The 22,989-nt window shown below is 44.5% G+C and overlaps 1 protein-coding gene and 3 non-coding genes across 8 annotated transcripts; all 4 read right to left on the bottom strand.

Annotated features, from left to right (window-relative positions):
* Positions 1–11,499: 11,499 nt before the first annotated feature.
* Positions 11,500–20,340, bottom strand: RPL10 (ribosomal protein L10). 5 transcript variants are annotated; one of them, XM_086940280.1, is made up of 7 exons: positions 20,283–20,340; positions 20,112–20,153; positions 16,496–16,554; positions 15,792–15,899; positions 15,300–15,438; positions 12,137–12,299; positions 11,500–11,720 (listed from the first exon to the last, which is right to left on the bottom strand). In XM_086940280.1, exons 2-7 carry the CDS (start codon positions 20,132–20,134, stop codon positions 11,565–11,567), a joined length of 648 nt encoding a protein of 215 aa, XP_086796406.1. In that variant the 5' UTR covers positions 20,135–20,153; positions 20,283–20,340; the 3' UTR covers positions 11,500–11,564. The 5 variants fall into 5 exon arrangements, with proteins under 5 accessions (XP_086796406.1, XP_086796405.1, XP_086796407.1 ...); XM_086940279.1 differs by lacking the exon at positions 20,283–20,340 and having other exon boundaries at positions 20,112–20,222; XM_086940281.1 differs by lacking the exons at positions 20,112–20,153; positions 20,283–20,340 and adding an exon at positions 20,063–20,100.
* On the bottom strand, positions 11,857–11,990 carry LOC147684364 (small nucleolar RNA SNORA70). The gene has a single exon (XR_015300773.1). It is a non-coding gene; the product is annotated as a small nucleolar RNA SNORA70 (small nucleolar RNA).
* Positions 14,910–15,042, bottom strand: LOC147684363 (small nucleolar RNA SNORA70). Its single transcript, XR_015300775.1, has one exon. It is a non-coding gene; the product is annotated as a small nucleolar RNA SNORA70 (small nucleolar RNA).
* LOC147684362 (small nucleolar RNA SNORA70) lies at positions 17,309–17,443 on the bottom strand. The gene has a single exon (XR_015300774.1). It is a non-coding gene; the product is annotated as a small nucleolar RNA SNORA70 (small nucleolar RNA).
* Positions 20,341–22,989: the final 2,649 nt, after the last annotated feature.

Here is a 22,989-nt window from a genome sequence, read left to right as displayed (position 1 = left end):
GTCCTTGCAGCAGAAAAGCAGCCCTTCCTGGCAGAGTATGCCCAGAAGTGCAGAGAAGAGTTGGTGTTTGAAGTCCAATATTTACGCCTAGTTGTGCCTCTGAAGTGGGCAGAAGCTTCTAGAAGCATGCCTTTCAAGTGCACAGGTGCTCTGCCTTGGCTCCAAACTAACCACAGCAGGTATGCAGCTCTTTGTGTGGAGACAGGACACAGCCTATTCAAGCGCAAGTGGGGCTGCGCCCAGCTTCCCCAATCGACCCTGCAAGTGATGGCCCATCCAGGCATATATCCAAGCTCCAAATTGTGTGTGGCTGTCTAGGAGGAATACAGAGTCCAAGTGTAAACTACACCCAGCCATGTGCACCAGAGACAGGCTGCAGGTACCAAATGACTAAGGCAGGAAAACGCCAGCTTTCCTTATGAAAGAGGCATTTTCAAAATTATACTTTAAAATCCATCTTCACCATAAGTTCGAATTTTTCATTACAGTTCCAGAGACCCCAAGCATGAATAATCACATGCTCCCATTTGAAAATTACAGCTTATTAATTGTAATAAGGTTACTCCAATGTTATCCTATGGGAGAGGTAGACATTGCAGTGGTGAAAAACTAATTTAATGGTGTTTCACTCCCAGGACACATAAAACTTCAAATTACATGTCTAGGCTTTCCAGGGCCTACCCTACGCGTAACATGTATTAAAAAGGAAGGGCTGCGCCTGGCAAAAAGGCTTATTTTACCAGGTCGAAATATCAGTTTAAAACTACACACACTGCCTGCAACGGCAGGCTTGAGACCTGTTGAAAGTGTAGCTTAAGAGGGTGGCACAATCAGAGCTACAGGCTCACTAGTAGCATTTTAAATTTCATTACAAGACCGGAGGCTACATTATGCATTATCCTTTAATAGCAACTCACACAGCCGCACTACATCACAAAGGATAAAGTTCTAGAGTCATAACAAAGGATGTATCTAGGAGATGATCTGCCTCTTTTAAAAGCGGCTCGCCAGCAGATAAGTCACTACTTTCTTTCTCTCTCATATCTTTACTTGATACGCTATTTTATGGCAATTTTCTTGTATTGTTTAAGCTATTTTGGGCTTATATCTTTATCTAATGCCTTTTTCATATTGTGTTGAGGGGGTACGCTAATGTCGTTTTGCTAATTTTAATTGTTGAATTGTTACCCGGGTGGCGCTGGTTCTACCTCCCCCACCCCCCCCCCCCCCCTCCATGGACTTCCAATTTATGGTCGTCCTTCGCTTCACACTCTGACCCCGCAGCGTCCCCTTCGCTGCCCGCCTCTCACCCGTCTGAGACCTTTCTCAGCGCTTTCACCTTCCGCAGCGTCCCCTTCGCTGCCCGCCTCTCACCCGTCTGAGACCTTTCTCAGCGCTTTCACCTTCCCGACTACTTTGCTTCCTTTTCTCCGGTTTCCCGGAGCAAGCGCCGCTTGGAGGAAGGCACCTTAGCAACGTCCGCGTTGCGTGCCTCTCCTCCCAAGCGACTTTCCTCTCCCCGGCGGCTGAGCTCGAGCACTCCTCGGCAATTTTGCCAGTTGCTCCGCTCCAGCCGCCGGAGAGACTTCCACACATTGCGCTAGTGCTACAAACCCTATAAACATCCCCCCAAGGCTCTTTAATCCATACTAAAGCCGGATTAACAGTATTTAAACCGGATTGACTCCCCTTACATGCTGTAACTGCCCTTTCATGCTCAACCCCCCCCCCCCTTTACCCTGTGATATATTCCCTGATTAGATTTACACGTCCCTTATAAATAGATTTACCCCTTACAAACCAAAAAAAAAAAAAAAAATACCTAAAAAAAAAAAAAAAAAGGAGGTGATAGAGGAAGGAAAAGTTAAAGAGGAGAAGTTGCTTACTCTACCTGCTAATACCCTCTTCTGACCCTACTACACCATGTCTGACATGGATTCCGACGATGCCACGGCTAGTTCACCGGCCCCCCTTGACAACTCCCTCAAAAAATTCCTTCAGCAGGAAATTAAAGCATGTATGATGTCTTCTCTTAAAGAAGTTATGCTCTCCAAAAGACCGTGTGATCCTCACGATCCTCCCCTACACGGTAAGAGACCCAAAAAGACCAAACATTGCGAAAGCACTGCGGGCCCTAGCGCCTCTCACAGTACAGGAGGTCTTAGCACCTCGCTTTGGATGGGTGGCCATCGCGCCCCACTTGAACCTGATGTCCCTCGGGACACTACCCTGATCGGTGCCCATGGCGGCACAAATGTGTATGGTGTCCCCCGCGACACACTTTGGGATAGTGCTAACGAAAAAAGGAAGAATGTTGGTCTTGACTCCTCCTCATCCTCCTTTGATGATAATGCCTCCAAAGACCTTTCAGACGAATTCGTCTTCGACCTGGATGAGGTCCACCATGACTTTAACTCCCAACCTGACCCGGAACCGAATATTATTCTCAATCCTGTCGGAGAGGAGATGTTCTCCCCCCTGAACATCTCTCACCCCAACAGTTCTAAATGGTTCCCGCAAGATCATGTTTCTAAATTCGTTTCTCGTTGGTTGAGAAACCTTTTAGACAGAAACACCAGGAATACTATGAGGTCTGAATCCCCCAGACCTACCATCGATGACAGGGTTTGTCAAACCCCCAACCTAGATCCTAGTCTTATCAAATTCTTGTTTAAATTAGGGCGAGACCCCAGAAAAGGATTGGAAAGAGCCCTTAAAGGCTGCCAAGACCGCCTCCTGGACGTCTTGGGACCCCTTGTTAGGATCCTTGATATGGCCGAGCAATCCCACCTCTCCTCCACACCCTTAAATACTGATCTCGTCCGAGGATGGAGCCAGAGGGCCATTGTCCTCCTTGGTAATGCCAACTCGAGCTTAAATGTTGAACGAAGAAGGTCCATTTTGAACAAGATTGACCCTAAATTAGGTGATATGGCTGAAAAAGAACCCTCCCAAAACCCCAGGGGCCTCCTCTTCGGAGAGGACATTATCAAAGAAATTGGCAAATACGTTTCCACCTTCACCGCCCTCGACAGAGCCCAAAGTAACCTGAGGCGGGTGTTCAACAACAACCTTTTTGGCCAGGCCGGTAGAAGGGGTCGCTCTTCCGGCCGAGGCAACCAACGGCCCTATTCATCCTTCAGAGGAACAGGCAGGGGCTTCTACCCCCCTAGACAACCCTTCTTTCCCCAGAGAGGAAGAGGCCCGAGAAACCGCGGCTCAAGAGGTCGAGGTACTCCCAACACCTCCAACTCTACAAGTAAGTACTACTCCTTCTTCTACCCCTCCCATGGTAGGGGGCAGGCTAAAACAGTTTTATCATGTTTGGGATTCAATTACCCAAGACCCATGGGTTTTAGAGACCGTCATGGGTTTCAGGATAGATTTCTTACAGATTCCCGTCCAGTCACACTTACCCCGCCCCTTTATCCTCTCAGAAGATCAAGAAAAGATTGTGGAGGAAGAAATCGCTTCCATGCTCAAAAAGGACGCAATAGTGGAGGTTCCCTGGTCCGATGCCAGATTCATAAGCACACTGTTTCTCGTTCAGAAAAAGGACAAGGGTTGGAGACCCGTAATAAACCTTCGAGAAGTCAACAAATTCCTAGTTTATCGCCATTTCAAAATGGAGGGTATCCACCTCCTGAGGGATCTCCTTCTGGAAGGGGACTGGATGGCCAAGTTAGACCTGAAGGACGCTTACTTCACGATTCCCATGTACAAGGAACATCAACCCTTCCTTCAATTTGCTTGGAAGGAACATCTTTACCAGTTCCAAGCTCTTCCCTTCGGCCTCTCTTCTGCCCCTTGGTGCTTTACCAAGATCATGAAGTGTGTCGTTACAATTCTAAGAGAGAGAGGTATCCGCCTCATCATTTACTTGGACGATATTCTTATCATGTCCCAATCCCACTCAGACCTCCTAAGAGATCTAGAAACCTCCATGAACCTGTTAGAGAGCCTAGGGTTCATCATCAACAGAGACAAATCCATACTCTTTCCCTGCAGAACCATAGAATTCCTCGGCTTCACTCTAGACACCACAAAATGTCTCCTCCTTCTTCCGGCCAAGAAGATTGCCAAGATCCGGAAGGAGATCAGGTCCGTTCTGAAACAAGAGTCTTTAACTCTCCGCGAACTAGCCAGACTTCTTGGGCTCCTTTCTTCTTCCATCCAGGCTATTTTTCCCGGCCCTCTGAACTACCGTGCACTTTAGAGAATAAAGAGGAATGCTCTCAATTCAGGTCTGTGGTATGGGGACCTTGTCTCTCTGGATCCGGATGCGAGAACAGAGCTCTTTTGGTGGCTGGAGAACTTAGACGCCTGGAACGGCAAAGCTATCTTCGGCTCATCCCCGGATTTCGTCCTAGAATCAGACGCCTTTCTTCATGGCTGGGGTGCTCGTTTGGGGGACCAGGACACCGGTGGGGTTTGGACCCTATCGGAATCCTCCCAACACATACATTTTCTGGAATTAACGGCTGGCTTATACGCTCTTATGAGCTTCAAACACTCCATCCAAGGGAGGTCCGTTGTTCTGAAGATGGACAACGTTTCCGCTGTGGCCTATATCAATCGCCTTGGAGGGACGAGATCTGCGGATCTCTCCAATCTTGCAAGGAGACTTTGGATGTTCTGTCTGGAACACAAAATCTCCCTCAGGGCGGAATATCTTCCCGGGAAATCGAACATTTCAGCAGACTGGAATTCGAGATTCCTTATAGACTTCTCGGACTGGAAACTCGATGTGAACGTCTTCAATTCCCTCTCCCACCTTTGGGGTCCCATGGACGTGGATCTATTCGCCAGCAGGCTTACCTTCCAACTTCCCAACTACTTCAGTTGGATGCCAGACCCGGGCGCTCTTGCTGTGAACGCGTTTCTCCAACCCTGGTCCCACTTCCTGGGTTATGCCTTTCCTCCTTTCGCCATGATTCAGAGAGTCCTTCAGAAGGTCAGATCGGATCAATGCTCCCTGATCCTGATAACTCCCTTTTGGCCGTCCCAAGCCTGGTTCCCGACAGCCCTGGAACTAGCATGCGACATCCCCTTTCTGATCCCAGCCTCTCCAGGCCTGGTCTCAAACGCAGACGGGGAAGATCACCGTCTTATTCTCGAGGGGAATTTGAACCTTCTTGCCTGGAAAGTGTCAGGCAATCTAACGAGCTGTCTGGACTTTCGTCGACAGCTCTCTCTCTTCTCGGAGAATCTTGGGCACCTGGGACACACCTTAGATACAACAGCATTTGGAAGAAATGGTTTCATTGGTGCCTGGAAAGGAGTCTGGATCCCGTGGAGACTCCTGTCGTGAATATCGTTAATTTTCTGGTCGAACAATTTGACAGAGGCCTTTCCTATCGCTCTATTAACTGCTTCAGATCCGCAATCTCCGCTGGTCACGCTCCTATCAACGGTAAATCGGTAGGTAAAAATCCTATCATTTGTAGGGTCCTCAAGAGTATAAGACTAAGGAGACCCCCTAGACCTAAATACCAGACCCTTTGGGATGTCAAGTGCATTTTAGACCTTTTTTGTTCCTGGCCAGATAATTCTTCCCTTAATAGGAAGCTTCTCTCCTTTAAGCTTGCTACACTCTTGTGCTTAATTTCCTGTAGAAGGGTTTCTGACATCAGAAGCTTAGACATTTCAAATAGATGTTATATGTTTGGTGTCAAGTTCGAATTACTTAGAAGAACCAAAACGATGTCAGATTTTATCTTCTATCCTCGTTTTGACACCTTTCCTAAACTTTGTGTGGTTGCTTGCATGAAAGAATATGACGCTAGCATGTCTCTCCTGCGCCCCAATGGCGCAAATCAACTCTTAGTTTCCTTTGTGAAACCTTTCAAACCTGTTTCTTCCACCTCCATTGCTAGATGGGTTAAGTCTACCATGAAGCTCACTGGTGTCGACCTCTCTAAGTTTCAAGCACATTCTGTCAGAGGAGCTATGGCCAGTAAGTCCTTCTGGTCAGGTGGTAAGTTGGATGATATTCTAAAAGCTGCTGACTGGTCAAATGCTAATACCTTTGCTCGTCATTACTGTAAGCCTATCGAGCATATGTCTGAGGTGGTCCTTCGGGGCTACGAACATCCATAATGTAGCCTCCGGTCTTGTAATGAAATTGCGATTCTCCTAGTAACATGACCAGAGAATCTGGATTTCATTAAAGACACGGAGGCTGACATTATCCCTCCCTCCTCCCTTTCACAACTTGTTGGGTGTCAACTTATTACATCTACATCTTTGATATATTGTATTTGTGCATGATTTTATGAATTGCTTCAATTGGTTTTAATCTTTGCTATTACCATGTGATGAATTTGCTCTTCAGGCTCTTGGTTCTTACTCATTTCTTTCTTTCAGGCAACTCCGTTTAACCGGCTGGCCTTTTACTTGCCGAAGTTTCTTCCTTGATGTTTCTTCTCATGAAGTTGTTTCCCGTTACCGGATCTCTCAGTTCCTTTTGAAGTTCTTCCTGCTGCGATTCTTTTAAAAGAGGCAGATCATCTCCTAGATACATCCTTTGTTATGGCTCTAGAACTTTATCCTTTGTGATGTAGTGCGGCTGTGTGAGTTGCTATTAAAGGATAATGCATAATGTCAGCCTCCGTGTCTTTAATGAAATCCAGATTCTCTGGTCATGTTAATAGGAGAATCGCAATTACAGGCCCTGGGCACAGGTAGTACCGTTTTACTTGGGACTTAAAATCAAATAAAATCTGCCAACTGGATATGAAGCAATTCTATCTTGTTTTAAAGAGAGAGCACAAGCACTTTAGCATAGGCCACTACTGTCTGGGTTGTAACATCTTGCTCGAAGTTTATCCCACACAAAAGATTCTCTGGACAACACTTGGGATGCAGGTGGAAAAAGCAACTTTGTCTTCCCATCTGCCTCAGAACTGACACCACTGGTATTCCAGGCATTATTGTAGTGGTCTCATATAGATGGGCTTTCGGAACTAAGAAGAAATAGGATGTAATTGAGTTAAAGAGAGATGTTATTTGCCTTGGGATCGGATTGGTTGTGGTCAGGAGTTTGCAACCTCTCAGATGGATAAAGAAGAGTCTCTCCTGTGAAGGATACACTTGTACGTTCAGTGTCTACTGCTATAGATAATGCAATGATTTTTCAGAAGGTGATGTTGATTTCTTGTGATTGATGTGTAATTCCAATAGGGTGAGAATAGACATTTCAAAATGCAGACGATCTTACTGAGATGTTGACATCGATCATCTAGATGAAGCTGGACCTTATTCTTGGTGTACTCTGCATCAACAGCTATACATTTTGCAAATGTCATTGGTGCAGAGAAGAAATTTCTACTGAAAATGATGTTCTGACCAAAAACATTAGTCATAAATGTATCCTTCTATAACCATTCGCTTACCAGTTTGTAGCCTAGAATGTTTCGGAATTCGTTCATGGGTTCCTTCTTTTTCACCAGAAAAAATGGGAATAAATCCCCCACAGCAGACATCTTTACTAAATCCAGTGGATCAACAATTGTAAGAAAAAGAAAAATCCTTCTCTGGATAAGTAAATTTTTTTGTTACCTAGGAGCGCTGCTTTTGTTGAGGCTGGTGTGAAGAATAGTTCCAGGAAGGTTCAAGGAAACTCAGGACCAGATGAAGTTTGTAGTCTTGTGGTAATATTTTGGTGATGTGTATCAAAGATCATAGTATTTGAGAAAACTGCCTTTATAGGGTGCTTTTCTAACAAGGACCACTTGAAAGCAGTCCTCAGTGAAGGAGACTCAGAGCATTGACAAATATCTTCCATTAGAAGACCAAGTACAATAGGAAGATAAGCGTTCTAAATGGTTAAGTTGGATGTTAAATAACTAAGCTGAAAATAGCACATTTAGGTGGTGTGCATCAGTCTTCTATAACCAAATGTGCCTTTATGCCAGCACCACGCCTGTTTTGTGGCTCTCCTGGTGTGGATGTCTTCTAGACCAAGGACAGGCCGCCCATGGATGCAGGGGGCATTCCTCTGACAGGGGGGGCAGCTAATTGGAGATGTACCCATCCCTTCCTGAACTTCAAAGGGTAATATTTGAGCTACGCTTGCCCGACTTCTAAAGCTGCCTGCCCTGTCGCTAGTAAGTGCACCACACACTTGGACTTGGCTGTCTAGGTCTCTTCTGTAGAGGAGTGTTAAACCCAGGGAAGGTAAGACAAAGGAGGCATCCCCTACACATCGGGTGACATTGGTTATAAAAGTGGCTCCCTCCGAACCTCTAATCAAAATTCTTCTGGATCTATGAGGAAGATTCACAAGAAAGACTGCCCTGCTGTATGAAGGAGGAAGACTTGCCCCCTTAAACTAGTGAACCAATTACTTAGTTGTTGAAAGAAGTAAAGTAATGACTGATCACACTTAGTAAAAACTGAATTTGCTCTCATTACTACCTTTTACTTGTGCATTCGTAGGTATGGCTGCTGTGACGCAAGTGCCTATATTTTGCTAACCCTCGTAATGATAGGATGGCGGTTTTCAGTTTTGAGCTGTGTTGTGCATTGGTTTAAATGGCGTTTTCATTAGTTGTGTTCATGCTAGATGATGGTTCCACATAGGTATGGGAGCAACCCCTTTTTGGGCCTTCCAGAAACATTTTCTAACTGATGTGATAGATTTTATTACTCACCTTACACCCCCCCCCCCCCAAAGGGTTTTATATAGTGCAAACTTAATCAAAGGTATCGGAGCGCTTTAAACAAGCACCAGTTCCATTACGCAAGGACACATTCATTTTTTGTTAGGCACAGATTACGTGATTGGCCCAGCATCACAGGATGTTGAGGTCCATTGCCGAGACTCAAACCTGGCTCCCAAAAATTGAGATGAGCGACGTAGCTCATTAGGACACATCCTCTCCACTATGTTTGAAACTATGAGAACATTCAGTAAGACCGCTGTTTAAACAATGCGTAAAATCACTTCAGTAGTGTACAGCCCTTAATTTGGTGGTACACTAGTGCATGGATATTCGCAGACATTTACATTTTCCCAGGAACAAAATGTATGGTCCATGATGTGGCCAAGGGCTGTTTGTGCTAGTAGGGTAGCGAGGATAAGGAGGGGGGTTTAGAGGAAGCATATACATGTGGTAGCTGAATACATAACGTGAATCCAGAAAACCCAGTATTATTCACAGCCCCTCCACTAAACTAAATTGTGTGATCCCAGAGAATTGTTTTATTTAACTTTCCCTCCTTTCTTCATAAATCACATAAGAGACCCGTGAAATACAAGACTTCAGGGTGTGCGTTAGAAAACATTTTTTCCGGTGTTTGATTTAACTATGATGTTCATAATAGGAACACTGGCTACACAGTGCACATTGCAGCAGATTTATCTTAGTGTAACATTCATTCTTCCACCCCATGCCAATTGTCCACTGTGGTATTGAAACATCTTGCTAATGGCTAGGCTGCTGACCAGGGCCCGCATGGTAAGGTGAGGGCCACATGCAGCCCCCAGACCATACACTGCACTAGCGCATGAACCTGTACAACAACATTGTGGCATGGCTTCTTGTGACATTAAGTATCAGCATGGTTCTTGGCAGCATATTTAAATGCCCAAATTCTATGTCCTCAGGAGCCAGGCTCCAGGGAGCTAGTTTCAGGCTGAATACTTCTCCATTGTTGATCAATAAGCCCTAATGTTATGGGAGCTCTCAGACCTCTCCCTGCAACATTTCCATAAAGCTGAGAAACATGCGGGTCTTGCCCGGAGAAACTATGAAGATTCGTGTCATATGTGCTTGTTTCAATTTCTGTATTAGCGTAAAGGCGCAGACAAAAACCCATGCCCATTTCAACAGGACATTCCCTAGTGACTGCAATGGTAAATCTGGAGTATTTGTTGGCATTTTTCTGGTCTAATTGTGGTGTGCCCGACCTTTGAAAAATGTCCTTTACTGGCCATTCTTTTAGCCACCACTTGTGCGTGACGATTGCCTGCTTCTGGTGGAGTTCTCAGACGTTGCACCATGACTACTAGTCTTAGCCGTCTCTCTATGTAGCTTCTGCTTTCTGCCTATCACACAAGACTTTGTTCCTCCGTGTCCGTTGACGAACTGTATATTTAACATTTTTAAATAATATCCCCTGGAGGGAAAAAAGGGGAAGCCGACCTATGTCTAGATTACCCGACTCTTGTATCTATCACTTTATATAAGCTTTGTTAAAGTTTTAAAATCTTTTTTCCCTGCATTTTAATAAATTACACAAATAGAACTCAACACATTAGTTTATAGGCCTTCTCAAAATAAAAGATTAACACAGAAATGGACACTTGGGGAAAGTGCTCCAGGACGTCTGTATGTAGGTGGGACTATTCAGTGCTTATGATCAATTGAGATCCCTAAAGGAGAAGCATGTTATACCAAAGCACTACCAAAGTAGGACAGCGTAGTGCAAGTGGAACTGTGCTACACTACAATGCCCAAACGACACAGGTAGAGCCAGTGGATATCAGCAGTAATCCATACCCACTAAACCGTGAGCTCTAGCGTCTGTTTGCAGAGGAAGAAATGTACACGCTTTTTGAGGCCAAACAAATGGTCCAGAGGAACATAGAATATCTGTGCCTACTGCAGGAAGCATCCACACTAACACTTGCAGCTCACTAACAAAGATGCCTTCTCTTTACCCTCAGTATGAAGTACTACTCCCACATACGATTCGTCAACAGCAGCCACCCAGTAAAGGTTTAGAGTTGAACTTGCTGCTATACGGACATGCCAACACCCGTTGCAATTCCTAAGTGCAGTTTGAGTACACAGGGCTTCCTTCCCCAGATTGCTAGTTATTCAAACCTCAAAAGCCTCCTGCATTACATAATAGTTCTAGCTTGTGAATACTTACCTCACCAAAAGACTACTCTTCCGTGGAACAATGATAAAGGATGAGGGTTCACCACCAGTCAAACAGGTTAAATACATTGGTTTCAAAGATTCTGGGGCTTTGTGCCCATCGCGAGCTGCATAAACAAAGCTCTATTTAATGTAGAATGAGTTTTGCTCCCCTCGAGTCAATGTGCTCCATCGTCTAGCACCTTCTTTGTTCACCCAGGTGTATGGATTCCCCATGTACTAATGTTCAGATTTGTTACCTTTGCCTCAAATTGTAAAGCGCTGATATCCTTCGGGATCAAGTTGGCGCCATATAAAACTTTATAAATACATACAAGTCTGTGCCACGGAAGACCAATGTGAGCTCCATTAAAATGGGCATTTTCCATGGTTGTACCACCCTCTTGCTTACATGACATCTTGTCCAAATCCTTCCAAGGTTTTTGAAAACTTAATCAAGCTTAACCTCTCCTGCTCACCTGTGAACCATGAGCTAAGCCTTAAAGCACCTCTAGCCCCAATTGAACCCCTACCAGTGGCCCAATGTTCAGCCAACCTCCATCAGGCTGCCACCCACCTAAAGCAATGACGCGTAACCAAAGACGAAGAAAAACCCGTGGGAAACCAAAGAAAAGATCCATGATGTTTATTCTGGTTTTCAAACGGCACTGTTGAGGGATTACACCCTCTCCACATTTAGGCAGCATGAAGGGCACGCCATCTGTTCAAGGGGCCCTTGGTGGGGATGTACTTCACGCCACAGCCATCGGGCACAAGGCGCTTCTCTGCACACATGCTCTCGAACTCATCCGCATTGAATTTGGTGAAACCCCATTTCTTGGAGATGTGAATCTGGAGGGGGGGGGAAATAAAGATAGTGTCAGAAAAAGCTCACGTTCATGAAAAAGTATTAAGCAAGACTAAGTATTACTCAAGTAAGAGGATCTGTCCTACATAAGTGACAAAAGAACCACAATTATGTGCACTAACTTGTCTCCGGGGTCCCTTAGAGCACTCCATACCAGAGATGGAGCACATACACAACCCCAGATGTCACTGTATGCAGCCATTGCACACCACCTCCCCACAGTCAAGGGAGCTGGTCGGCTTAATTGACTGCAAAATTAGACAAAACTACCCTGGCATCGAGAGCATGCAAAATCCTCTTCTTGGCTAATAAGCGTAGTATCAATACTATCTGAACGAATCTTCAATAGAGCGTCTCCAATAGAGCGTAGTTTAGGTTGCACAAGTACTAGTTGACTTACCTTTTGGCGCCCGGGGAACTTGAACTTGGCTCTACGCAGAGCTTCAATCACATGTTCCTTGTTGGAAGCCTTGGTGCGGACAGACATGATCACCTGCCCGATGTTCACACGGGCTACAGTGCCCTGGGGTTTGCCAAAGGCTCCACGCATTCCGGTCTGAAGTCTAGAAGGAAAGAATAGCACTTGGTTAGCCATGTCCAGTAGCCGCTACATAGAAAGTGTCCCAATACGGCTCCTTTCAAGTCCCCTCCGGTTCAACAAAAACACCATAAACTCATACAACAACCAGAGCTATGAAGTGTGCAGGGAAGGAAAATGTTAGTTACCCAGTAAGCATCTGTTTGCGGCATGTAGTGTTGTAGATTCACATGTCCGCCATCTAGTGTTGGTCTCAGAAAGGTGCCATTCTTACAAGTCAATGCATGGGGACTCTTGCTTGAAATGTGCATGGCCCTCGACTACATTGTTAGATTGTTTACGGCTTGGAAGGTTAGGACTGATGTGTGAGGATTTTGCATCCTAGAGAGGACCATGCAATAAGGTAATGCGTACATATTTGTAATTATAATCCACACAGGTATCTAGGGAGGGTGGGCACATGTAACCTACATCACTATATACCACAAACAGATGCTTACTGGGTAATGTTTTCCGTTTGAAGGACGTGTGGCTGTAGTTACAAGCTTAACTGACTAAAGCAGTTTTCTTCCATACACTGTGGCCAACCTGTGTAGGTTGCAGACTGAAATAAGGTTTAGAATCGCATTACCCACATTGGATTGCTGTTGTACCATGACTACACAGTAATGTTTTGGAAATGTGTCAAGGGGGTAGGAAATTTGCCTTTTTTCGTGCTGTTGCACCCACTAATTGTGTGGTTAAGGGACCCTTCATGTTGGGTCGAAAGGGAACAGCTCATTTTTTTTTTATCTAACCAGGGTGTAATGACAAGTCCTTTATTGGGGCCTTAAAAATATCTGTTGTGTGTGTGCATAACTTTAATCACCAACAGGAATTGTGTTGAGTGGATGACTCAACTATAGGAAATCATCCTCCACTGGTTCGGTGTGGATTAAACCTTATGATAACTAGCTGCCCCACCTAGTATGTCATAATATGTAGTCTGGAGGGGAGGGTTTTGCAGGATGCAGGTTCGGTCTGTCTGCAGGAGATTTGTGGTAAGTGTCCCACAAGTCGTCTTGGCTGGAGGTGGGGGTAGTAGAACATTGGTCCCCATCATCTCAATGGTTTTCAAAATAATTAATAGAACCCTCTGGAGAATAGTGTGGGTCTGTAGGAGGTTCTAGTTCTGGAGTGCGATCCCTTGGTGCCTGTGGTGGTGGACTGGTCCACCCTTTCGTTGATTTGGTGGCAAGAGGCTTCCCAGAGCGTCCTCAATAGTTAATGGTCTTTTGGCTGGCTTCTATTTTGTGTGGAGGTGTAGTCAGGATGGGACTGATGTCAGGGTGAATCACCAGTAGTTTTTCTGGATTCGAGCTGCTCTTGCAATAGTTTAGTACAGATTGCAGATCAGAGCGACCTTGTTTAGCAAAAATGTTCATTCTTTTGTTCCAAAGCAGCTTCAGGCACAGAGGGTTTGGATGCAGAGTGACTCTTCCAATGTTCTTGGTTTCGGTGCCAAAGAGAGGAATCCGCGCTAGATCTCGCGATTTAGAGTTTCGGCTCATGGTCAATGGGAATGGGTCTTGTGCTGTTCTTTCGGCACCTGGCCTGGGTGTCTGGTACAGCTATTTGGTGCAGACAATTGAGGCCCGTGTGAAGGTTTCAGTCAGTCACAATAGGAGAGCCGACCCTGTGGGATGGTTTGTTGAGGCAGTAGCTGAGATGGATGGATTCACAGTACTTAGTTTGTCCTGGTGGAAGGTTGATTGAGCTTTGCCACAACTGTCTCCATGAGAAGGGAGACCTCATCCGCTGCAGAGGCCTGGGTGTGAGCCTTGTGGTGAACTACTTCGGATCCAAAGAGGCCCTGAGGGTCGCCTGTCCGTCTTGACATGGAGTCTTGCACTTCAATAATGTAGTGTCTTCTTCGACCGGAAGAATTTATACACAGATAGACTTCTGATGACCTGGGGAAAGGCACATGTTACACACCAGGTTTTAGTCCGTGTGTAGAAAATTGGCATGGGCAAAATCGAGAAGGTATCCATTCCATCCACAAGGGATGAGAAATAAGGACTTGCTCCTAAGGCCTACTGGGCCTCGGGCGGCTGGAACATATATACGAGTTACCAATGTAGGCTATGAATAACCAAGATCAATGACAACACTTATAGTAAACCCTAGATTCTAGTTTCGACAAGGTCTAGTTGGAGCAGAGGAGTATACGACACCCAAACAGCAGAGAAAAAAAAAACGGAGTGGAAGACCAGTCACATTGCAAGCAAGAGGTGTCAACGTGACTCAAATGACAAAAACCAAAAACACTTCTGAGCCCCAATACTAGATGACCGACTTATGCCAAGGAGGCGCAACTACAGCCACACATGCCTCAAACCAAACGTTTCCCTGCATTTGTCTCCATGGTCCCTTCAAGCTCTCCATAAGAGATGGACACCCTCCAATAGCTGCTGGTGAAAATAAAATGTATGGCTCTATTATACCTACTAGGACTTCTACAAAGATGAACCCATCTTTCTATCAGTAAATCAGGTTACATGCAGATAAGAATTCTTCTGCTAAGACAGCCCCGCTTTAAATGATTCCAGATTATACAACTGACTGGAACTATCAAGCGTTCAGGGGAATAACCATTTGTCTCCAAGGTCCCTTTAAGCTCTCCATACAAGATGGAGCACATACACAAACCCAGGATGTCACTGTATGCAGCCATTGCACACCACCTACTGATAGCGGCAGAAGCTGGTCGGCTTAATTGACTGCAAATATCAAAACTGTGCCCACGTTGAGAAAAGTGCACAACTGAGAAAAAGCATGAACTCCACTGAGGAAAATGGATATGTCAATTCATGGAGAGTGTACCATGTATAAATCTTTCCAGTGGTAGACTAAACTAGAGCAAAACTAGCTCACATTTAAAACCTCAAGCTATTTACACCTCTAGTCCAATGAGAAAGTGTTGCAATGTGTACCACAATCATGAATACCACATTGCACCTTCACACGCTTAAGCTGTCCTCACCTATCAGCACCGGCACAGGACAACATTTTGTTGATGCGGATGACGTGGAACGGATGCAGGCGCACTCTGATGTGGAAACCATCCTTACCACAGCTCTTCACCATGTACTTGTTGCAACAAATACGGGCAGCTTCCAGCGCTAGGATTTAAAGGAGAGAATAGTTGATGCTAGCATATATCAAAACACTCTTCCTCAATAGCACGGCTCGTACCATTAATCTTGAACACTAAACATGCCATGTGGCGGGTCTACATTAAAGTAATCAGGTACTGTTCTAGCACACTACACTATGTTAATGGACCCTTTTGCTCACTAGACTGCGCCCAAAACTCGAGTCAGCTAAAGCAGAGTTACTTTGAGTTAGACAAGCAGCAAGCTGTGGGAGCCACAGCAAACAAGCGTTTAACCTGTACAACAGGGGAGAAGTGTGCAACAAATATCCACAGGCACTCAAACCAGTGGAAACCAGCTGCCTGGATCCCTGTGCTTACCTTCAGAGGACAGCTGCTCACATTCATCAGACACCATGTGGCCGCATAGTGGGAACTCGTCCACCTTTGCCTTCTTTCTGCCCAAATCGAAAATCCTAATCTTGGGATCTAAAAGACAAAGCGAGACCATAATTACAACTACTTAAAAAAACCCACCACAAATCAGTTTATATTTAGAAAAGAAAAACATGACAGCTAGCCTACCAAGACCACAAGCATTTCACTTTTAAGACAGGCCCTAGTATTCTAGAGATCCAATGTGCGCAAACCCTCTATAACAGAATTATGCGCTCACTGATTTGCATTGCAGCCCACACTAGCAGCTAGAACCCACTGCCAAGAAACGATACGGATTGACTAAATCGAAATAAGCTACGTCAAAGGTACCCCTTCTAAAGGTGTACGTTATTGAGTACATTGCGATTTACTCCAGCAACACTATCAGATACAGGTTAATTTCAAACTGGATATGGCCATCCATCAAGAATGGACAAACAAATGGCTAAAACTAACTTTATTTCGGAACTAAGTCAAATCCATCCCTATGACAAGAGCAACTCAAGCGTACGGCAGGATATCACGATCTTTAGTATTACGAAGATACATGAACGACATTATTCAAGACGAGGTTCGAACAGGTTTAGTAAACTATTTCAAGACTCATTACATTCAGAAAAAGCGTGAAGAAAAAAAAAAAAGCTTACCAGGAACACCCCTGCAGAAACGGGATTTGGGGTAGGGCTTGTTTTTGCAGTATCTGTAACTAAATAACATTTTAACTAATTACTAGTTTGATCCAAAACAGTAAAAGTAAATGTACAATGATGTATTTCCGGTGATGTAGTTAGCTCGATTTTCTATAGCCCAGTTCCCATACAACTGCTAATGTGTTCACCTAGTTCTGTTTTCAAACATGTATGAATTTAAAAACAAAATCAAGCTCCGCTAAAGACAGACTTGAGCTTACGCATAGTTTCTTCACTGTATACAAAATCACAGACACTGTACATGCAAACATAGCTCACTGGTGCGGACTTTGAACTGAAAACAAGTATGGCAAGAGCCTAAATGAGAAATCGTGAGAAGTGTCAACAAATAAAAGGGAAATAGAGGGGAAATGGGAGACTTGAGACATGCAAACAGTACTTGTACTCTGGAAGCAAGAGGTTTTACCCACGTTTCATATAATTTTATTTTCCAAGCCTCCCTGTAACCTTTTCCTGGGCGCAACTACAGCCACACATGCCTCAAACCAAACGTTTCCCTGCATTTGTCTCCAAGGTCCCTTCAAGCTCACCATAAAAGAGATTGACACCCTCCAACAGCTGCTGGTGAAAATAAAATGTATGGCTCCATTATACCTACTAGGACTTCTACAAAGCTGAACCCATCTTTCTATCATGAAATCAGGTTTCATGCAGATAAGAATTCTTCTGCTAAGACAGCCCCGCTTTAAATGATCAAGATAATACAACTGACTGGAACTATCAAGCGTTATGGGGAACAAACTTACAAATATTTGTCTCCAAGGTCCCTTTAAGCTCTCCATACAAGAGATGGAGCACATACACAAACCCAGGATGTCACTGTATGCAGCCATTGCACACCACCTACTGATAGCGGCAGAAGCTGGTCGGCTTAATTGACTGCAAATATCGAAACTGTCCCCACATTGAAGTGCACAACTGTTAAAGAAAAAAAACTCTACTAACGAGAATGGAGGACAAGTCAAATCAAAGCTGGTGTACCATGCAGAAATCATTTTAATGGTAGATTCTAAACTGGAGTAAAATCGGGCACACTAGCTCACTATCAAAACCCTAAGCCAGAGGTATTCAAACTGGGGTGCAACCCCAAGGAGGGCTGTGGAGTCATGGGAAGGGGAGCACATATTCCTCATTGGAGTGTCGTTCAGGGACTCGTGCTGTAAAATCAAAGCCTGGCAGACAGCTAAACAAGCCTTGTTGCCAGCGTGCTGCTTGCCTGAAAGAAATGCAAGTGTGGTACTGGCTTGAATTGATATTACTTGAAGCTTCTTTTTACGTCGTAGCACAGTTAACTGAGATGTGAAGTGCGCGCTTGCAATTGTATTTACATAATGCTTACTATTCCCGAGGTGTTAAACAGCCATGGAAAAAAATACCATTGGGTTCGGTCTGGACATTACTAAAATCTATACTTTGGAAGCACCAGTTTGTCAAAATGTTCTGTACATTTTGTAACATCCATTGTATAGTGCAATCCAAGTACAAAATAATATTTTGCGTATTCAGAGTTCTGTCACAGGCTGACACCTCGTAGCACTAAAAATACACAATTCACTATTCCCCACTGCACCAAACAAGATTTAATTGTGGCTCTAAGGTTACACACAGACCTCTGCAGTGCATTTACTTGAGGTTTCATAATGAGCCGTAGTACATTGCCCCCATACAACTTTATATTTTTCATTTAAGCCGCCTGCGATTTTATTAGGTTTTATGTAGATGAGGGTGAAAGACTTGAAAAACGTTTAGAATATTTTGTTTTTAGCCACACATTTGACCCCACCCCACGTTCAGACTCTGAAGGCACATCAAGCCCCCCCCCCCCCCAAAAAAAAAACATGGCTGAGGTAAACAGCAGCAAACTAATATAACCATGAGTCAGTTGTTGCTAAAATAGAAGCATCCAACTATCATGTTAAAAATAAAAATCTTTATAACAGAATGAAAGATTGAGACCACTTCCAACCCTGGAATTAAGGAAAGTATCCTACTTGTACCTTGCAGTTCATTAATGATTGTAAATGGTATGTTTGAATTTTGATGACTGGTGCTCCACAACTTCCAGTTCTGGCAGATGTCAAGCTGTCCGCATCTTATGAACAATTGTATGGTTCTACTTTGATTCCTTGAGCTAAAGTTGCAGCCCATGCATTACAGCCATTATACCGAGGGCCACTGAAAATATGCAGCTGTGTCAATTTTAACATAATTATAGTTTTGCTGCATAATCCATTATCTGTTGCATAATCTGCAGATTAAAAAAATATTTAATTACTTAAATGGTTCAAAAGTTAGCAACACGTGTTGCCGCAGTGTTAGGCCCTCTGCAAAGCTGGACTGGTCACCTTTTAGTTGGTTATTGCTATATTTGGGAGTTAAACTGATGAAGCACTACCAAGGATAGACTCACCCTGGAGAAAAACAGGCTCATCCATCATATAAATTGAGAAAGATGTTACCCACATAGGTTGTCAAATTATGCGTTTTGTAAAAAATAAACTATTGTTCATTTTTAGGTAATTCATTTTGTAGAAATGTAACTTTTTTGTAAGCATCCGACCCCGAAACAGTCGCCCATATCAGATACCCATTGTAAAAGAAGATTTGCTGCGGAAATTGTGCGCATTAATGACTGCCGATGAGGAGCTCCCAGGCTCTAGAAATGTATGTCATTAGTGGGTCCTTACGCGTAAAGATTCGTTTGTATTGGGGGGGGGGGAATAGTGGAAAAATCCGCATTAAAAAGTTTGAAGACCTCTGCCCTAAGCTAAAACTATCGATATTGGACAAGTCACATCATGGGATGCTAGGACGTTCATTTAAAGGCACGTGGTGGCAGCTGCATCACAACGGTACTTAAATGTGAAAGCCCCATAAGGACGTGACAAACGAGACATGCATGATCGCCCAAACGGGCGGACAGAAACCAGATATGCACCTGCAAGAATTTAATATTCAGCACGCCACAAAAAGTAGGCTGTCAGAATGGAGCTACTTTTAATTAAAGCGTGATTAGCATGCATCTTACTTTGCTAAATACAAGCACAAAACCCCCATGTCAAGAGAGCAGCTGCAGCCATAACCTGGTCTGTGTGCCACCGACAGGCACAGGCCACCCTGGCACGACTGGTGCCACGACAGATGGCTCGAGCACACATTGTTAATAGCACCGTGCCCGGCTCAACTTTAAGGGGTGGGTGGGGGCTTTAAAACAGGGGCCCAGGGTCACTGGGGCTTTGTGGCCCTATGTGCACCCTAGGCCAGTAATATTAAATTCCTAGGACACCTTCTAAACACACACTGGTGCCCCTAGACTAACACACTGGTGCCCCCCAGACTAACACACTGGTGCCCCCGACAACCCCCCATCATAACCTCACCCGGCACCAGCCACCCTGCCTTACCCACATGCCTCGCACAAAATGGGACTCGCATCCTTCCTTGACAACGTGTAACTACTCCCCACTCAGGAAAGAGCCCCATCCAAGGCCCACCACCTCTTACCCTCCCTCCATCAAGCAGCACATGGTACACCCCGGGGCTGGTCACTTACCATCGCGCGGGACGGCGACCCATGGCGGCTGCTGCTGGTCACCTGCGGAGTAAGAGGGAGAACCGTTAGCATAGTGCGTGGGGGGTCGGGGCGGTGCACAGATGATGAGGCAGGGGAATAAACCCCGACGAGGCCGGGCCAGCTCAGCTCAGCCGCCGCCATTTCACTCACCTCGCCGAGCGGAAAGAGAGAGGTCCCGCGCAGGCGCACTGCATATAAGTCTGGGCCTGTCCCACTGGCATTCACTTCCGGCGTGGCGGACATGTTTGAACGGGATCGCTGCAGTTAGAAACAAGGGAAGAGACGTGGGCGTGAATATAACGGCCATCTTTCCACGGGCAACTTCTCTTATAATCAACATAAAGCGTGACTCTGCACCTTAAAAACAGACTAAGGGAGTCTTTTACACCGGACACTGGAGCGGCGTCCATGTTGGAACGGGAACCTTCCGTTTAAAGCAGGACTGACTGCAAACACTTTCCATGAACTGTTACGTCTTTAACATTTACCATGTAAGGACGTGGCTGTTTCACCTGTAAGACGGTCGGGACTGCATTTAAACTAGAAGAAAAAACAAAAGTGTCGCGAGGACCTCCGGCACACGTCTCACATAGAGGGGATATTAATATTATTAATAATAATAATTATTATTATTGGATTAATATTATTGTATTATTACTATTTAATATGACTCTACTCCATGTCTAAACAACTAAACACATTTTACTCATTTGATTTCTAAAGTTTACTACCAAAAACGGCTTCATTTAGTATCAAGACTTTCTGAAGCAGTTTGGCAGATTAAACTTTAATTTTAGGAGCTGTAGCTTCCTCCCCATTCCGGGAGTATGTGTAAATGTTTGTATTATGTACCTGTTCTCATAAGTAATTTCATTAATTGACTGAAGTCCCTGTTTGCTTTTCATTACTGTTTGACTTAAGCTGTATGACATACTTACCTATTCTATTTTCTTGGCGTGCGCACCTTCAAACATGATTATGTTTAAAAGTGCATCGCTCGCAATGTCGATCTTCAACGAAGCATGTCAGTTATTGAACAGACATTAACAGCCCATGCTTTGTTGAGGATGGATACACTCCTGTGGTCAAATTTTTGTGCTTAATAAACTTACCTCTGGATTTGTACTTCTACCTGGTCCGCTCATCTTTTGAGATCACAATGCAGCACTTCACATTTGGCGACGAGTTGCCTGCAGTTTTTGGCCTCCCACAAAGCTCGGGTCCTGCAATGAGACAACGCCGGACAGAGCGGGGCCTCCTTTTTCCTGAGCTGGGTTCCAGGAGAGGTGAGGTACACTCCCTGTACTATTCAGATGTAAGAGACACCTTTTGGTACAGAGGAACACGATTTTGGACTATTTATGTATATCCTTTACAGATTGTCGTTACGTTCACTTTATGTATGCAGTAGCTAATGCTTAGAACTCTGGCCCTGAAGAAAGCCATGAGATCTTGTCCCTACCGGCTGAAACATGTTGGCCTTGTAAATGCAGTTATATGTTTAGACTGCTTCCTCTGCATTGTTCTTGTTTGTTTGAGGGAAAGGACAAATTACATTAGAGTTTTTCGCCTATTGATCCTTTTGCCCCTTGTTTTTAACTCACACATCTTTTGATTTTTGCACTGCACTCAATCCCATCTTTATCATTTGTTCATGGGTACCTTAGCGATTGATGGTGCGACCCAATTGAGTAAGGGCGATGGATGGGTCTCATTGATCAAGAGACATACCACCCCATTTTTGGATGACCAAATGAGAACACTTGATCTACATACCTATTTGATGGGAATCCAACACTTCTCTGTACGGGTCTTACCAACAATCTCAGTAGGTCCTTCGACAGGTTTGTCCTGGCACACATTCTGATATAGAGACTTATATAGCTCTATTAGCGCCTAACTCACTTATGTAGGAGTTTTGCAGCAGCTCGGAGTACTTGAAGCTCCGTTATAGACCCCCGGTTCTTTTGTTGTTAGGCTGTAGCTTCCTCCCCATTCCGGGAGTATGTGTAAAGGTTTGTATTATGTACCTGTTCTCATAAGTAATTTCATTAATTGACTGAAGTCCCTGTTTGCTTTTCATTACTGTTTGACTTAAGCTGTATGACATACCTGTTCTATTTTCTTGGCGTGCGCACCTTCAAACATGATTATGTTTAAAAGAGCATCGCTCGCAATGTCGATCTTCAACGAAGCATGTCAGTTATTGAACAGACATTAACAGCCCATGCTTTGTTGAGGATGGATACACTCCTGTGGTCACATTTTTGTGCTTAATAAACTTACCTCTGGATTTGTACTTCTACCTGGTCCGCTCATCTTTTGAGATCACAATGCAGCACTTCACATTTGGCGACGAGTTGCCTGCAGTTTTTCCACTATTTTGGTGCACTTGGCTGAATCTCCTGTTCCTCAGCATTCCTCCGGCGACGATCTGCTTCTCCTTAATCTCCGATGATCTCTAGTTGATGCCCGCATTCAACCTCTTACTCTGCGCCGGCTCTGATCTTCACAGCAACTTTTGCTAATTTTTTAAGATTTTGCACATTTCCTCAATGGACGTCAGCTCCTATGTTTGGCTCTATGTCTTCAAGCAAACGTGATGACGTAATCACGCAACGTTTAACAGCCATATTGGGTGTACGCTGGAACTTCTACACCTCTGCCTAGTTCTCCAATTACATCATCACTCTGTCACGTGACAGCGGCCATATTGGATTGCACATTTTCATTGTTTACAAACTCTCCTCATGAGCTTCTTCCTCTCTCATTGGATCATCATTATTTTACTGTTTCTTCACCGGGCTCTCATAAACAGGTAATTAATTATTAATTGAATTTACATTCTACGGTTTTA

This window comes from Lissotriton vulgaris, chromosome 10 (genome assembly GCF_964263255.1).
Source record: "Lissotriton vulgaris chromosome 10, aLisVul1.2, whole genome shotgun sequence".
In the NCBI taxonomy this organism is placed as follows: domain Eukaryota; kingdom Metazoa; phylum Chordata; class Amphibia; order Caudata; family Salamandridae; genus Lissotriton; species Lissotriton vulgaris.
The sequence above is the reverse complement of the archived record's forward strand: the minus strand, read 5'-3'. Positions and strand labels throughout refer to the sequence as shown.